Source organism: Lytechinus variegatus, chromosome 8, assembly GCF_018143015.1.
Source record: "Lytechinus variegatus isolate NC3 chromosome 8, Lvar_3.0, whole genome shotgun sequence".
Taxonomy (NCBI): Eukaryota; Metazoa; Echinodermata; class Echinoidea; order Temnopleuroida; family Toxopneustidae; genus Lytechinus; species Lytechinus variegatus.
Window position 1 is genome coordinate 26,483,183 of NC_054747.1, and position 19,597 is coordinate 26,502,779.

General features: G+C 36.6%; 1 protein-coding gene and 1 long non-coding RNA gene across 2 annotated transcripts; both read left to right on the forward strand.

Moving 5' to 3' along the window:
- The first annotated feature begins 747 nt into the window (after nucleotides 1-747).
- LOC121419587 lies at nucleotides 748-13,768 on the forward strand. The gene is made up of 6 exons (XM_041614043.1): nucleotides 748-1,135; nucleotides 1,913-2,245; nucleotides 2,596-2,937; nucleotides 12,045-12,170; nucleotides 13,102-13,401; nucleotides 13,686-13,768. Exons 1-6 carry the CDS (start codon nucleotides 748-750, stop codon nucleotides 13,766-13,768), a joined length of 1,572 nt encoding a protein of 523 aa, XP_041469977.1.
- A 3,053-nt stretch (nucleotides 13,769-16,821) lies between these two features.
- LOC121419933 lies at nucleotides 16,822-19,350 on the forward strand. The gene is made up of 3 exons (XR_005970667.1): nucleotides 16,822-16,978; nucleotides 18,363-18,446; nucleotides 19,008-19,350. It is a non-coding gene; the product is annotated as an uncharacterized LOC121419933 (long non-coding RNA).
- Nucleotides 19,351-19,597: the final 247 nt, after the last annotated feature.

Genomic DNA, 19,597 nt, shown 5'->3' on the forward strand with positions numbered 1-19,597 from the left:
TGTCTCACCTACTGTAACTGTCTTACATTTTGATAATGAATGTTATCTTGTTACCAGGATTATTGAATTGGATGCTATCCCTCTGATCTCAAATGGCATGCCATATTTGGTGCTTGTTTTCTCTTCTCTTCTTTGGTAATGGTAAGTCGAGTAAGATTAATATCCATTCATGTTGACTCGTAGCATTTCTCTTTGTAGTTAATATAGGCTATGAATAAAATAAACAATATTACAATAGAACTTCGTCCGCTATTCTGTAAGATAATTTTAAGTGAGGTTATACGGCCCACTACATTCAGATGTCTGTAAATGGTTGTTTTCTCATTAAAAAATATTTCTTCCATTTTTAATTCCGCTATTTGTCTCTGTATGAGCCTATGCATCTGATGATGACGTTTAAATTGCATAAAATACAGAAACATGAGGTCACAAAAGGTGCAAGCAGCAAAGAGTGCAATATACATGATAATTCATATAAACTTTGTTTAAGAGAGACCAATTGTAAATCCTTTTTTATTTGCGCCCACGATTTATCATCTAGAGCTGACTACGTTTCTTTTGTATAAAGATGTAAAATATCTGAAGAAAGAAATCTTCAGCAAAACTAGAAAAGGTGCAAATTTGTTCCCCTTTGAGTCAAATACCAGTACGAATCTTGAAGAACGCAACCTTGCACATATTGATATTCTAAACCAGGTGCAATCTTGTAAAGTACTATGGATAAGCAATACATTTATTATCACAATAATGAAAGAAAAGATCCTACCCAATCCATTTGCAGGCTCCCCCTCTGCCTTGTCTTCAGCCACGATTTCTTTCCGACCAAGGCAGACCCTGCCCGTCAAAGGAGAAGATTTTACGATGACGTGCATCTATTCGCCTCCTTCAAATTATCGTGCAGTATATTGGAGACACAAGGGCATCCAGGTAGCTTATGAATTGTGCAGTTCTATGATGAGTAGCTGTACAACTTCTGTTCCTAATCCTACAAAGTACACGTTATTGGGAGATGACCGCAGCACATCCCTTACAATAATCAATTTGACCACTGGTGACAATGGGAGATACACATGCGATGTTTTGAACCTAGATGGGCAACGTTCAGCGAATGAACAATTGGAAGCACTAAATCCAGGTACTAACGAAGGTTAAAAAACATATTTTTCATAACCAAATAAAAATAAGTTTCAAAATCAAATTCCTCCACTCTTTCAGGATTGTTCTGATAATACGTTTCTCAACAATGTAGATTTTAGTGTATTTCTACGCTTATCCAGTCTATTACTTCAGGGATCCCATCATCCTCATCTCGCCTGTGTAATTTCATACAATTGCCATGTTACTTATCTGCTTGTTATAATAAGGTTATACACACATTTAAATTATTGGTAACGTTGGCTATACATACCTGATGAGAGGTTGGTTTATTTATGAAACTTTACAGATTGCCAATCCTGAAATGGACAGATACACCACTCTATTTTGACATAGAAGTAAACTTCACTCTCTTTAATATATATGGTAAATAAAATATGAACAAGACAGAAATCGAAAATTGCAGTGTTTACACACTGCCAATAACATTCTTCAATAGTACTCATCGTTTGTGATAAGGGCAATTTAGGAGGCCATTCCAGTAGCATCACTACTACCCATGCCAAGGACAACGCCAGAGTAACTGAGGATAGCTATTGGGATCTATTCATTGAGCTGTTAGATGTCCCTAGTATCAAAGAAAATTCATAAGTTATATTTTAAAACTCTTTTTGCGAATAACCCGCGGAAGAAGCTATGTGGGGTTGCAAGAAAACCAATCAATGATATTGATAAATGAAGCATAAGAATAGGCAGTAAGAAGAACTGTTACACTCGGATTTTAATCCTGAAAAAAATGCCACTTTTTCCCTTCCAGTTCCACCAGCAAGGGTATTTGTGTCTGACACGCAATCGGGCTGGCAGTACTTGAACTACGCTAACATAAGTATAACTGCTGGAGATCCGTACAACATCACATGTGGGGCAAATAGGGCAAGGCCTCCTGCTGTTCTGCAATGGCTATTACCAGAGGGTGTGACCGTTGTTCATCAGGATCAGTCTGATGACATTCAAGACGGATATTACACATCCCGGAAATCTTTGACAATCACACCAACCAGAAACGATCACGGAAAGATCATTAGCTGCATCGTATCACACCAAGATCTACAAAGGACTATTAGATACTTAGTTACTCTGAATGTTCGTGGTATGTATTTTTCATGGGTAAGCTTTCATACATATACATGATGTTGTTATTACTAGATTTTTAGTACTTGCTTTTTTTGTAATACACTGTTAATCCAAAATAGTCTGAATATGCTGACACTTTGCATCGAACCAGGTGCTGCTTCTAAGCACCTTTTAGCAGATCTGTGATACTGAGTACATTCATTGACTATAAATCATATCTTCTGATTTTTTTTTATTAGCATGGTATCGTGAGGTTTCTGAACTTTTTTTTCGAAAAGGGCCTGTCGCACATCATACAATATTTCTTTCCATTTTATTTTCTCACTCTTTCTCTCACCCTTCTTTTCTAATTTGCCATGGATACAGTTCTACCGACCAGTGTGCTCCTCTTTCTAACTGGAGGTAACCAGTCACTATCAACAATCCTATACGTTCAAGAAGATTCACCGACTTCAATTACTTGTAAAAGCATCGGGTCATTCCCAGCAACTGAGCTATCATTTTGGTTAGTTGGCGACCTTGACAGGACTTCGATCCATGCAAATGTATCAAGAAGTAGGAGTGTTTTAGACGACAGTTTATTTGACACCGAAAGTACCATAACCATAATGCCAGATGTCACAAATCATGGAATGCACATTCTGTGTTCCTTCGATATAGACGATGCCTTATTTGTTAAAGTGGTCGCAGTTAGACTAATTGTTTACGGTGAGTTGCTATCCCATAATTATTTTATATACTAGTAATAATATTGGAAAAATAGAACTGATAAAATAGTACGATCATTCAATAAAAGTTCATGTAGTATAATTTGACAAACTTAACGAGAATGTTGCGAGGTATTGTTTACTCCGATGCCCTAATGGAACGAATGATCATCATTGTTGTTATTGATGATTTAACATTCATCCGGTTTCTGTTAAAAAAACATGCTTGTTTCTTTAGCTGAAAGATTAACTTTAAAAAATGGTTTCATGTTTCTTTGAAGGGCTAGAAGACGAAGTACTAATGACTGTCCCAGGTGATATGCTCGATGGAAGAGAAACTAAAGTACATGTAACCTGTACAGCTCGTAATGGATACCTGGCTCCTTTCATCTACTGGTACATCGGATCAAGAAATATTACGAATAGCTCATCACTTAGGATCTCGGTCAACAGCGCTGATCGATATGATGCTGTAATCACTCTGATCTTCTCACCAAGCTTAGGAGGCCATTGGCAGTAATGACAGATTATTTATGGCAGTTTATTTAGGAATTACAGAGACGGATGAATGAAACAAATATCAAGAACGTAATTTAAATGGAATATAACAGTTCCAATCAGCTCTGCCTCATCGCCATTCTTAAGGCACGGTTTATCATGGCTGTAAAGGATATATTTTTTTCCAGGGAGGGGGGGGGGCAAGACGTATATTTTTTTTTGAAAAATAAACTTGAAAGAAGGAATGGGGCAACCTGTCTTCTGAATGTTTTGACATTTTTAGAGTGAAAATGATGAATTTCGTCCACAGTTTTGGTGAAGTTAACAAAAAATGTGTCATTAAGAAAATATAGGTTTTTCTAAATTTCTGGGGGGGGGGGGCTGCTTTCACTTCTGCGTACAGTTCTGAATATAGTAAACATAATCGCCATCGTTACACAGTGTGACTTACTTTCATATTGAAGGGGTACTTTGAGATAAATTGTTTGAAAAGTCAAAAGTTTTTACCGATTATTCGTTTATTGTTTTCCCCAATCGTATTTCTTATGTATTTTAACCCTATCTTGGAATATCTAGAAGCTCAGAAACAGAAGTATGGCTACGACTTTGCAGGTCAGCGAATAATCTCAACACCCTATGCGGATGATTTCAACTTGATTACCGGAAATAAAAGACATCATCAAAAACTAATTACTGAAATAGATGATTTGCTAAATAGTATGGGTTTTAGGATGAAAGTTCGAAAGTGCCGCTCTCTTTCAATATCAAGTAGCAAACCGGTTGTTGTGGATTTCTCTGTAGGTAACGAACTAATCGACTCCATTATAAATGACCCTGTCAAGTTTCTCGGTTCTCATATTACCTTTTCAATGAAGACAGAAGATACATTGAAATTCTTAACTGAAAAACTGAACACCAATCTCTAAAACATTGATAGTGTAAATATTAGAAACGAATATAGAGTGCGAATACTTAGTAATTACGCGCTTCCATCCATGAGATTTGCACTTACCGTTCACGATCTCCACACTACTCAGCTTAAATCCCTTGATGCCCTGCTAGACAAATATCTGAAGAAATGGTTGGGTATACCGCGACGAGGTGCAAATAACGCCTTGGTGCATGCCCCAGAAGGCCTTGATATCCCGACCATTTCCGAATTATACCGGTCTTGTCATTGCCTTGCATATAGTAGGTCGAGAACATTTGGCGACATGCATGTTAACCATGCCCTTGATCAACAACTATTGAGGGAAGGTAATTGGTCGCGGAAATCCTCAACAACCGGTGATGCCCATGAAATTTATGTTAAGAGTGTACAGTCTAACTGGCAAAAAACTAAACAAAAGGTTAAACAAAATCTAAAGGAACAGACTAGTGAAAAATGGAAAAAAAAGAAGAAATTGAACCCCTCCTAGTTCAGGGAGACTACTTGAAGATTTTACACATGGAAAACGTAGATTTGTCATGAGAATCGATAATCTTTGGACTCAGGGGGTCCTAAAGTTTGCTGTTAATGCTTGTATTGATAGCTTGCCGAGTAATAAGAACTTGTATCGTTGGGGCAAACGCCTTAACGATAAGTGCAATCTTTGCCAAGCTAAAGGTACTCTCCACCATATTCTCAACCTCTGTGAAAAGATGTTAGATAGGTACGCATGGCGTCACAATGTGATTCACAAATTAGTCTCACTCATGAAACAAAAGAATTCTAACTCGAAAGATGTCAGAATTTTCGCTGACCTAGAGGGAGTTAACATAAACGGCAGAACAATCCCCCCAGAAGTCATGCCCACCCAACAAAAACCTGACATTTGCTTTTTGGATTATAAACAGAAAAGGGTCGTTATAATTGAATTTACGGTCCCATTTGAAAGGAACATCAACGAAGCCCATCAAAGGAAATGTGACCGCTATGCAGGTCTTATCTCCGATATCGAAATAGCTGGGTAGAACTCCCTACTCATCTGTCTCGAGATCGGATCTAGGGGCCTCATAACCCCCGGAAAACAAAAAACGTCTTCTTACAGTTATGAAGGAATGTAAGTTGGGGAAGAAATATGCAAACCTCAGAGATGAAGTCCTGAAATCAATTCTCCTGGGTCCCTATGTTGTTTTCAACAGCAGATCGGAACCTTTATGGCAATCATACCAATATTTTGAGATGTAAATAATAGCAACCACGAGTAAATAATTATCTATCTGTAAATTTCCAAAGTGAATCAGGTTATTCGACGCCACTAACACGTAAAAATCAATAATTTCCTCAACGCGACCACACGTATTCTCATGTTGTTAGTGTTATATTTACTGCTAGATTAGAAATATCTTACTATATAATTACCATAATATTACCGCACTATACTAAAATGTATTTTGAGCGACGGAAATAATTCACCCTTATCTTGCCTTATGTTAAACTGAATAATCACATCCCTTATTAAATATTGAAATGTTATTCTACGAAAGATATTTCAAGAGTGGAATGTGATTATTCATTCCACTCATTTGTATTAAATGTTTTCAAGCGACGTGTTATTTCACTTAAGATATCTAAGCTAACTTATATGTATGACCACCTATCTAAGGCTGTGTCCTATTTTCCCTCCTTTCCAGTATCTATCGGTACCATATGTATAATTTACCTTTATTCTGTAGTCATTATGTATTTTCATAATTTCAAATAATTGCAAGTAAGTCAAGATTTTTTTTTCTTTTTTTCCCTTTTTTTCAGTGGTATAGAACTCTGGGTCATTTGAAATGTTCGAATTGTACTGAACGTATACCAAATCCACTCATGTATTTGTTACTGTTCTGTTAATTTGTACCCTATAGCCTGTGTCACCCTGCCTGAGGAACTTTATTTGTAAACCTTGGTCCTGGGTTATAAATGTTCTTCTTTATTTATGGATGTTGAATGGTTTTTACAAATTAATAAAATAGTTTTTAACAATAACATTAATAACGACGTAAAGAGATACCTTTAGGCTCTGTCCTCTAGGTTGGAACATTTTACAGAAAAAATGTCTGACATGCAAAACTAAAATATATTCAAACGGCTTATAGTGTCTTTTTGTACATGTGTAGACAAAACCTTTAACTTTCAACGTATCATTATTTCAATTATTTGATTTTTAGGTTGTGTATCCCATTTCTCAACAATTTTTATCAATGCATTTTTTCTATTCGCACAGAAACTAATCATGTTGGTAAAATCTTTAAAAAAATATTTCCAATCAAACATGATAATTAATGCTTTCCAATTTATAGGACGTATAATACTTCTATGAATTATTCACCATCCATGCGGTGAACCTTATGCTTCTTATCAGAAATTCTATGTTAAATATTAAACGTCGGGTCTGTACCCAGGGTCAGCATATCAGTGTTTATAATACAATTGTACTCTCTTTATTTCAATAGTTGTATATGTTTATGTTCATGTCATGTGATATTACTCCTTTTGTTTCTCATATTGCTACATTGATAATCAAATTAAAAAAACTCACTGAAATGGTACCAACTCAAATTAATCCGACCATTCATAACTAAACCACAGCGCTGATATTTTATAAGAGTTTGATACAAAGCATGTTTGATTAGTGTGATATACTTGGGGAAACTTAGAAAAAAAACCCACAAAGCTGCAAAATAGATTCCTTGGTTTTATTTTAGATGTGGAATGGATGTATAGACCAAGGAGAACCTGTAAATTTGAACCTATATGTAATGAACTAGAAGTTAAAGGGATAAAATCGTTTCGATGTGTAGCAATGATGGACTTTGAACTTTGGAAGCGGATTCCTACGAATATTTTTGCCAAACAACCTAGGGTCACAAAGGTAAATTATGATTTCACACAAGCCAGCTTTAGGAGTGTTGATTTTGTAAATAGGTTTGTCGGCGAAAATGGGTGATCATGCCACATTGTTAAGATAAACGTTATATATTTTACGTCACATTCTCATAGCTTTCTTCTTTAGAGGATATTAGAAATACACATAAGCGGAGTTGTTAGAGATGCGCCAGCTGCAGATCAACAACGCATGCAAAGCAAACTCATTAGCCTTTAAGATGGCGGCGCGACATGACGTCAATGTATAAGTTCTTAAGTTAAAAGACAAGTGGTGCCATAAGTCATTTCGAAGTTTGGTTGATTAGCATTACTTTAAGTCCCAATGTCTCAGATTGGTTGTAGCTGTATAAGTGTTTTTGTGTATTATTTTGTGCAGATTGGCTACAGTGTCATGTTCAAAGTTAACGGTGTTGATTAGGATCAATATGAATTTTAAACGAAATAAATGCTTTCGGAACAGGTTTTCTGAAGTATCTCGGATTTATTGTGTATTGGAGCCCATCCCTAAAAGAGTATGTGTCGTGACATTTGTCTGCACGCAATCCTCAAAGCTCAACCTCAAATATAATAGGGAAAAGAGCACACTCTGTCGCTAGATCATTGAAATGCAGCAATACAGTTAATATAATCTATAGACATAACATCGTTCTTTCATTTTCGACCACTGACAAATTAAGACATTAAGTCGTACTGTTATAATGTGTTTAACGGCATGGACGACTGAAAGTAATCGAACAAATTGTCATCATATTCCTTCAACGTGTTTGCTACACATCGATGATTTCTCCTAAAAAACAAAATTTTTATCGCAAACTGCAACTCTTATAATTTGATATTGAATGTTACTTGATCATCCTGATCTCAAATGGCGTACCATAATTGGTGCTTGTTTGTTCTTCTCTTCCTTGGTAATGGTAAGTCGAATTTAAAAGATTTAAATACATATACTGTATATTGGCCTGTAGCAATTCTCTTTGTAATAGATAAAGGCTATGAATAAAATTAACAATATTACACGAGGAAGTCATCCTGTATCTTGGAAGATCATTTGAAGTGAGGTCATGGCGGCCCAATACTGTCTGTAAGAATTCATTTTCCCATCATAAAAAACCTCTCTTTTGTTCCTAATTGCATTGTTTGATTTCGTCTTAGAATGCGTATAATGGCCTATGCATCTATAAATGACGTATGAACTGCATTACATCATACAAATATATGTTAGGTTCACTAAGGGTGGATTCAGCAAAATGTGAAATGTACACGTACATGTATATAATCAATATAACAATTTGTGTATGATATAATTGAAAGTGCCCGAATGTAAACCAGCTCTAAGATTACTTATCGAGTGGTTTCTCTGTATAAAGGTAACCCCTCCAAACAAAAAGATTAAACAAATGTGCAGCAGAACTCGAAAAAAGTGCAAGTGTGCATCCTTTTGGGTTAAATATCATGAAGGGTGCCACTTTGCACCTCTTGATACTCTAAAATTGATACCCGTCTTGGAAAATATACTATGAATTAGCAATCCGTCTGTTATTACCAATAATTGAAAATATTCCTACTCAATCAATTTACAGGATACCGCTCTACCATGTCTACAGCCATGATTTCTTTTCAACCAAGGCAGACCCTACCCGTCAAAGGAGAAGATTTTACGATGACGTGTACCTATTCGCATCCTTCGAATGATCGTACAGTACATTGGAGACACAATGGTATCCAGGTTGCTTATGAATCGTGCACTTTTGCGAGTAGCTGTACATCTAATATTCCCAATCTTACAAAATACAAGTTAATGGGAGATAGCCGCAGCACATCGCTTACAATAATCAATTTGACTACTGGTGACAATGGGAGATACACATTCGATGTTTTTATCCTAGATGGACAACGTTCAGCGAATGAAATACTGGAAGTACTAAATCCAGGTAAAGAATATGGGGAGTGTAAAGCATACATGTATGAGCGACATTCAATACAGTCTGACTTAGATTTGGCTAATAACCAAAAAACACAACAGACAATGTCAATGAACGATCCTACTATAAAATATAATTTATACTCAAAAGTTAGACAATCAACAAGCTAGACACTTAATAATTAATATTGTGATTTATTTTTGTTTATTGGTATCAATCACCTACCACTCTGAAACACTGAAAAACAAATCTATTACAGTGCTCATCAAAGTAAAGTCATAAGATGATATACAAATGCGATTTCTACCAACATCTCTGAATATTTTATATTTCCTTGCGAATTTCAGAAATATCATAATCAAAGTCCCGCATTCTTTCAAAATCCTTCTTACGAGACATTCATCACCGTGGATTATTTTAGTGTATGTCTATGCAGACAATTTATTGCAACAGTCAACCCACCATCCCCATCTTACGACCGTCATTTCAGACATGTACATGGCCCTGTCTCCTATTTGCTAGCTATAAGACGTTTATTTCTACACGAATAAATGTCTATGATTGTTACTCATTTCTGTTGAATAGTATGTCTTTTAATGAAAAAAAATAAGATTAGCCATACCTTAAATAACAAGACACACGACTATTCTGAAATAGAAATAAACTTCACTCAGTATGATAACATTATTACTGTCTCTGGAAAAAAAGTTTAACATAAATGAAAAATAAAACTGAAAAAAAAAATGCAATTGATAGTCTCCAAAAGTACATAAATCACTTTGAAGTCCAGTCAAGAGGGCATTCTTGTGGCTTTACCTCTATCCATGCCATTGACAGCGCCAGTGCAATCCAGTACATCTAGTAGTTCTTCACAATCTACTTGAGATAGCAATTGGGATCTACACATGTATGTGTTGAATTGTTCGATCTCCCTTAACTCAAAACAAAGTGTTAAGCTATCAATATGTTATACAAAACTTTATAAGAACGTCATAAAGATTGCAAAAATAAAACAGTCAATTATATTAATCATCGAAGTCTTGTTTGTCTGTCGATGCGACGAGGACCATCAAATCATCCTGGGGCTTAATCATTAGCTTGATGGGTCTGCAGATGGCTAGTCAGGCCAATCTGTGCCCTAAATAGTCTTTGGAAGTGTGGACAGGGAATATTGGTTGTTGCTACAGTGGCTACGGCCACTATGGTCCTATTGGCCTCACATGCTTCAGCACCCTTATGTACAGCTGTTCGCCATGCTCCTCTGTCTAGGGCTTTCTGTTCCCATGTAATTCTGCGTGATAAATGATAATAAGCATTTAATATACATTTGAAAGCGTCATTCCAGCATCGTAAGCGATAAATGCACTTAATGCCGAGCTATAGACTTATCAACTGTTGTTAAACAAACCTATCACTTTGCATAAAACTGTTTGAAGCATTCTCACCACCGATTTCTAGCAGACGACGCCCAGCCATAGCAACGACAGTGTAGAAGTGTAGTCGCGCTATAGGGCACACATAAGTATTACAGACCCCCATTCACTCACGTGTTATATCATAGCTCATCAAAAAATCATTAAAAATCAATCCTTGATAGATTTTGCTTTAATTCACTGACATTAGTCACAATTAACAGTACATTAAGACTTGATATGTTAATCAGGTACTTGCCCAGCTCAATCAAAAGTTGAATGGCCTGAAATAAGACTAGCCATAATTTCGGCCGGTTCATTGCCAGAAAAACCAGAACTGCATTGTGGGTAATAATAATTAGAATGAAATCCAAAAATGCAGTCTAGCCACCCGAAACGCCTTGATAATGAAAGAATATGAACATTATCTCTATCGTTTTTCTTTTGGTATACAAACATTTGATCTAATTTTAATGAATTGTTTTAATCAATAAAGTCATGTGATCTTTACTTACGCCTGTCCGACATGCTTTGCGCGCAGATGAATTACTCTCGTGTGCCCTATACGATCGCGATGCGAGAGGAAATGGCGACCTCTTGGACCATACATGCTCTAGATATTACTCATTAATGTTAAATAGCACACGAAACCGAATCAGGAGTTGAAAAGGAAACCAGTAGAACTCGTTTGAGTATACCAGCGATTTTTCCCCTGAGTGTATAGGAAGAGGGAGTATCCTGCAGGTTTGACTTTATTAGAGTATATTTGCCTTTGTTGGAGTTTTAAGTCGTTCTAAAAGCAAGTCTCCGTACAGTCAGATTCGATATGATGACAAGCGCCTTTGAACATGCTGCGGTTGTTCTTGTTCTAACCATCTTCAGTTGTGGTAGGTTTACGTTGGTATATCTGTATTTGACCCATTTTCCGTTAACAATTAAACGAGCACCGTATCAAAAGGTTCACTGTGTGTATATTATAAGTACTTTTATATGACAATATTATTTTGCAACACATCTTTATGTGCTCATATTCAATATGTAAAGCGACTTACTGACATATTTTGAAGAACAGAATCCTTCGATTTCGTAAGAGGGTGACCAAAGGACAAAAATATTCCCGGTCATGGATTCTGGTGATTTTTACACACCCCATCCTTCTGAATAGAAACACGCGGCCTTAATTAATCAATGTATAATGCATTAAAACATTTATAAAACGAATAAATAGTGAAATAAATTGATAAGTGATAAGAAAAAAAGGAAAATGATTGAATGAGCAGTGATATTGACAAATGAATAATCTATAATGATACCCCTTACAAACTCACTGAAATGAATTTATTGTCATTGCATTAATTCGGGAGAAATCACGCCAAATGAATTATCTTCATTTCCAAAATATTGTCTTTCAATCTCGCAGAAACAGAAGGATTTGGTGTCTTGATCAACAGAGGCAAGTATCTTCCAGTGATTGGCGAGGATTTTACATTGGTCTGCACGTACACACTACATGCCAGAAATAAGGAGATCACGTGGCAGAAGGATGGTGAATCACTCGCAACATGTGATTGTAGGGAAGATCGGTCCTGTAGATTTACTGTTCTTATCTAGACCAATGGAAATTCAGCTTGGTGGCAGACGACTCCAGTGCTAATCTTACGATAAAACAACTGGTTGGTGATGATGGCGGGCATTACAGATGTGCTGTTCGACAAACTGCCTTTCCCCACAATACAGCATCAAGGAGCATGCTCGTAAGACCATTACTACCAGGTGCAGTAATTGTTTAAGATATAATGATCAAAGACAAGTCAATCCAATTTCAACAATGAAAGTTTAAACTAAAAATACATTACAATATTTCATCACGGCTATAAATATTAAGAAAAAAAAAACATGCAGACTATTGAAGTACGTGAAACGCGATCAAGAAACAAACTAATTAACAAAGCTAAACTAATTCATCAGCACATAGCCGTAACAATTATGACAAAAACAATGCAAAAAAATAAAACATTTCGTTCACTATTTATTTTGTCTATATCGTCGATCTCACTAGTTTACTGGTAATCAATTACACTTGTTTTAGGAGAGAAATACTTTTTATTTACAATAATAGGAATGTGTCCATTCATAATTCGATTCAAGCTTTATCGACATCCACAAATATACGTACTTTTATTCAATGTAACATACTCCAAGAATAGATAATGAATAATAAATTTGACGCAGAAATAAAATCGTAGATCGTAGCCCATGATGTGACTCCCCCCCCAAAAAAAAATAATTCAAAGTTCTTGTTTCTGAAACAGTCGTTGAAAAGACATGTGTTCATGGGCATCCGGATTGTGAAGCTCATCTTTCTAAGAAATCAATAAACACACACACCCCACAAACATTGAACATTTTTAAATTGTGCATAATTGAGTATAGCTGTAATAATATACCCCTCATGAATTTTCTATCTTCTTTCACAGCTCCGCCTTCAGTAATCATAGTTACCGATAGATCAAGCCGTCTCTGCTCCGATAACACCACTAGAACGATAATTGCCGGGGAGCCAAATGTGCTAACATGTACAGCATCGGAAGCAAGGCCTCCTGCAGTCCTTAACTGGATTGTACCAGATCATCTTACTTCCAACCATCAAGATCAGACTGATGTCGTTAAAGGCAACAGCTACACGTCTCGGAAGGTTGTTACCATCACGCCCTCTGCGAGTGATCAAGGAAAGCATATCAGCTGCTTTGCGTCACATCAAATACTCCAGACTGATCGTCAGTGTATTGTTTACCTAAATGTTCACGGTATGTTAACAAAATTGATGAAAATGAAAAAAATAAAAGTGATTTTCCTTACATTTTCCTCAGATTAGCAATTATATTATGATGGTCTTTATTTATTGTAAACCACGAAATGTTTTCCCATAAAATCTAACCCATATTACTTCTCCGTCACTACACAAGACATAAAATGGTATTTGTTTTAAGCCCAAACTCTTTCAAATTGACATACAGTATATCGAAAATTCTTCCTTCTTTTCTTCACCTTTCCTATAAAGTTCTTCCGTCTAACACGACAATCTTTCAATCCGGAAATGGAAAAGACTACCAGATATCACCAACAGTTATTTACGTTCAATAAGGTTCTTCGGCTTCGATTAGCTGTCAAAGTATTGGATCACGACCGGCAGTTGAACTGACATGGAGAATTGACGACCCTGATATTCCTCCTGGAAGTATTAGTCTGTCGAAGACTCAAAATCTTGCAGACGGCAGTCTGTTTGATACCTTTAGTACTTACAAGTTGCATCTGTATAAGAAGTATCAAGGGTTGATTCTCTGGTGCTTTGTATATCTGGGTGAAGATTTTGTCGAACGACAGCTTGTTACAATATCAACATATGGTAAGTGTATATTTCTTTATGCACATATGTATGTCTCTGTTGGCATTTTACAGACGTGTCAGGGGCAGTTACTAAAAAGTTGCTAAGCCGTATAACCAGGGAGGTGTGTGTGGTATTCGTCGATATAACAATTGGATGTCTTTTCGTTGTGGTTGATCTTCTAGAATGATTATGATCTTGTAGAATTGGCGTTTTGGAAAGCAATACATTGTAATTATTTAGGCCGACATGTTTTTTTTTCTAAATGAAGCTTCATCAAGCAGATCACCCATGTCCGCTAATGATTTTGATGCGTTAATAGAACATGTCACTTTTTGAATTTCTCTTAGCATGCTACAGCACCACCGGATGAGGTCGTTATGACTTTCCCTTCTGAATTAAAAAAAGGGATAAACATCACCGTGATCTGCAAGGCTGCTAATGGGTACCCAGCTCCTCACATTTACTGGTACATAGGATCAACAAATATGACAGGTCATTCATCCCTGAATATTAGTGAAAATGGGGCAGGTCGATATGATACTGAGAGTACTTTGACATTCGTACCAAAGAGGTTCGACTATGGGAAACATCTCCTGTGCCTGGCAGTTCTACCTACATTATCCGCAACTTGGTCTGTGAATGATAGCATGGTTTTAAACATACCAGGTGCCTAGTTGTTCAATATCATATCAATGTCATTTGCCATGTTTTCCAATTATATTTTTGAAGTAAGGAACTCCATAGAGTTTTGCAGAATGTTATGATATGTCTGTAACATTTGTGTAAGTCTCTGTGTTTCTGGACCAGTTGAGATATCGTCTTTTTGATGAATTCGTAATTGACTTTTATTAATGAAATAAATATAATCGTCATGTTGTATCTATAGACCTATTAGGATAAACTACTTTGCTACCTATCGATTATTCTTAGATTATTTAATTTCAAACTGCAGTTAGACCCCATTCACCTTCTTGGTTCATCGTCAATCAACACCAGACGACATCTACGTCTATCCTCTCTGCCTGGAAACCTAGATGCACCAGAACTGGACATGCGGAAACAATGTCAGTAGGTCGAATCAGATTTTATTGTAATATTTCACAAAATAAATAACAGAATGTAAACACAATACAAAACATTGCATTTAATGATTATGATACAGAAGGCAGTGTGTTAAAATAATGAATGACTGTATATGCTTATAACAATAACTGAGTAGTGAAATGTAAATGAACTTTCATAAAAAGCAGAGCTTGTGAAAATATTATGAAATCAGCAATGAAGGAGACACACACATACAATAATTCAGACTACAATGTTTTGAGAGAGCCAAAGATAAGAAGGCAATAGCATGAATCAGGTTCACCAAAAAAAGCATGATGGGAGCCATCTTACCTTGTATACCCTCTACTTCTAGTGGATTAAAGAACGGATCACACCACGATATATTGACTGTATTCATATTTACAATATAATGCATTCATTACTATGTGGAAGTATTTATGAAATATTATACCTGGCTATACATTTTACATTATCATTTTAAAGAGTGAAATTCATGATTTTGAAGCAAATTGAATCAAAAGGCAAGTGGTAACATAGTATAGACATGGCGGGATCTAAACAAATCATCAAAGAAACTTTACCCCAGTAACATATAAGTCATATAGGCGAGATAGTATATTTGATTATGATGATATTCATAACAAATGAAAGTAACCTTACTGAGCAGTGTAACCTGAAACCTGGCGATCAGTCATGGGAATCATTTTTTAACGTTTCACCATACACTAAGAACAGTGCAATCATTCAAAGAAATCAGGCCAGCGATCAGTCAATAAGCTTGTCGTTCAGAGGCAATGATGAACTAAACGATGAACATTTTTTTTGTCGCCATCACAGCCTTTACAAGCTAACCAGAAGAGGTACAAAGACACGGATTGAGGTTATAATCACGCTCCGATCCCTCATACTTCACAATGATCCTTGCCTGAATGATATATATATATATATATATATATATATATATATATATGAGTTTCTCCACGTGACTACGTGCATACAACCAGTCAGCGCAGTGGAAGACAAATTTCTCTTTCCCCGATTGTGACACGACAGAAAATTCCTCCAAATCCGACTTCAAAACGATATCACTTGTTGACAAGACGTTTATTTCACCAAATGCTTGGGTACTCTGTATTGCGATGGTACTTGTTCTTTTCGAATCGGTTAGGCTGATGACATTGATATTGCACTGCTTGGATTGATTGGCGAGGATCATCCCATTTCTGTCAACATCAACGTTCTGCCAATTATTACCGGCAAAGCTGTCATCCTTTGGACAGGTAGACATACACTGACGTTTTTAATCACATTTGGCCTTTCTGTCGTAGAGACTGATGCATTAAAAAACTGGTTAATTAAAAAAAAATGCTATTGACAACGAATTTCAAATGAATTTTAACAATTTTAACAATTCCATTCGACAATGCTTCATCCAGGCGGCCACCTGGTTTCCACTATTCATAGACTACAACTGCAGCGATAACAGCAGGCCCGCTGGGAGAACAGTTTTCGGAACTGAAGCGGCTACCCTGGGTAAATATACCTTTATTATTATTATTATTATTAGCGATGTGATATACATGCTCCGATCTTCATCGATGATTAATTAGTGATTCCTGTGATGATATTTGTAGCATACATGGCGTTACTGTCCTCCTCCCACACGAACACCTCTTCATCACTGATAAATCCACGAATTCCCGGTTTCTCGACGACCGACGATATATGGCTTGACTTGACAAGCTCCCATTTACCGATGTACCCATCAATTCTACCATAGTATTCTCCAAGTTCTCCCTCTACAATATTCACTCTCTTAATCTCACGATATATTCTGTTAAGGATGTTGCCAGCGTCTTGATGCACATTCAAAATGTTTCATCAGAAAATGTTAGTACCTGGTGAGTTTGATTCAATTTATTATTATATTCACCAATCTTTTATCCCGTTTGGTAATTTGTATGACAGTCTACTAAATATTCTTCAATGTATAAATTTCATGCATAATTCGGCTAGTAATATCCTTGATCCTTTTAGAAATGATTTCGCTAATTGTCATCACATCTGAAAAGGAAAATTTCTTCTCGGCTTTCGATGATTCTCTCTCGCTTTGCTGTTTAAAACCTTCCATATGTCATGTATGTCGACACCTTCCTTCCTATTTCCTCTTGTAGTAGAGATTACCGGCTCCTCTTCATCGATGATTACTTTGATCATTCTGTTCTCTTTTTCCGTGCTCTCTTTAACTTTTCTTCGGAAGCAACCTAAAAGTTATCGTTGACTGCCAGGAGATGCTTACTTATTGAGGCCTCGGCGGACGCGATCGTAGATTCAACGTTTTTTAAAGACTGCGCTTCTGCTTCTGCTCTCTTGTGCTGCTTCTCACCCAAATTGTTCCTGCAGTCGGAGGTTGTATCCTGGATATTCTTTACCCTACATGTTTTCTTGTGATTTCCCGTATCGCATATCTAAATCTCAACTTGATGTTCCCGAGTTCTTTTCTCTTTTCTCTGCTAGTAGTGGAAGCCATTACAATCAGGAAGTTGTAGAAACTTCGGTTGTTGAATTCGGTAGGAATGAACCAAAAAAATATATTGTTTTAGATTAGACAGACTGACTGGTATGCAGTTGCGCTTATCAAATATACAGATAGATGTGATCTCCCCTGGTCCGATTTTAAGGGGTTCACAAAATGCATAAAAGGAATCAAAATGAAAACAAATATTTCGGAAAAAAAACGAATTAAAATGAATGAAATCCTTTTTAAAGTCTATCAAATCAATCTCATAAGAATGCATGTGTCAAAGATTCAAACAATGGTTGGTTTTATTGTTTGTGTTAGTTGAAGGTCAACAAGGCATGTAAGGCAAAGCCCTCTAAGATGGCGGTGCGATGATATCATTGCCTAAGGTCGTCCCGAAGAGTATGTGTAGTGACAGTTCTCTGGACGCCTTCCCAATCCATTGTATGTTCGATTAAGCAATCTCGACATCAAACCGGCTATGGGAAAGAGCACACTCTGTCGTCCGAACAAATGCAGCTATATATTTGATATATGAAATATCGCACTTTCATTTTCGACCGCTGACAACCTAAGACATTAAGTCGTACATGCACTTTTGAAATGTGCTTAACGGCATAGGCTAGCGAAAGTAAGGAATAAACCTCACCGTCATCATTATTACATCAATGTGTTTGAGACACATCGGAAATGTCTTAAAAACAATTTGTCTCACCTACTGCAACTATCTTACATTTTGATAATGAATGTTTCTTTGTTGCCAGGATCATTGGATTGGACATTATCACTCTGATCTAAAATGGCGTACCATATTTGGTGCATGTTTGCTCTTCTTGTTTTTGGCAAAGGTATGTCGAATTAGATTAAATTTGAATAAAATTGAATCTATACATATTGGCTTGTAGCGTTTTTTTTCTCTTTTTAAAGGTAGGCTGTTAATAAAACTAAGAATATAAAAAGTATGACTTCTTCCGTTACTGTATGATTATTTTCAGTGAGTTTAAGGTCAAAGCAGACTGCCGACAAAAAACATATTTTCCCATTCATGCTTGCCATTAGCAGGATCAAAAAAATATTTTCTTTCACTTAATTGCGTTGTTCACGTCTGTCTCGGAATGCGCTTCCTGGGCATATATCCATCTAAAGACCATGGACTGTGTTACGCATTTAAGGTGCACGAAGGGTGTTATCCTTCGCAAAATGGTGCAACCTGTAGCAAAACTCGAACAAGTGCAAGTTTGAACCCTTTTGTCACGTTTGAGTAAAATTTGAACGAGAATCTTGAAGGGTGCAATTTGCAGCTCTTGATACTAGTCTAAAAAAGATGACGGTCTTGTAAAGTACTATGGATTAGCAATACGTCTATCATTACCAATCATTGACAATATTCCTTACCAATCCATTTACAGGCTCCCCCTCTACCATGTCTACAGCCACGATATCTTTTCAACGAAGGCAGTTCCTACCTGTCAAAGGAGAAGATTTTACGATGGAGTGCACCTATTTCCCTCCTTCGAATGTTCGCACTGTCAAGTGGAAACACGAAGAAACGCGAATTGCGTCTGAGTGGTGCACAACTGCAAGTGAATGTACACCCAATATTTCAAATCCTACAAAGTACAAGTTAATGGGTGATGACCGCAGCACATCCCTCACAATAATCAATTTGAACACTGGTGACAATGGGAGATACACATGCACTGTATTTAATTTACATGGAGAACGTTCAGCGACTGAAATACTGAAAGTACTAAATCGAGGTAAGAACAAAAGGGAGGTTTGACAGCATGGTTGACATTTCATTCCACCTAGCTAAGATTTTTCTTTTAAGCACGCACGCTATTTTGCGACGCATAACATCATTTTAATCGTAGCAATGTCTTAATCACGACCATGTTCTTACAGAGAAAAAACTCTTCCCTACGAAGAATTTGCATAAACTACAATGAGCACGATGATAAAAAATTAAATATCTACGAATGCGAAGGCCTACTCATCC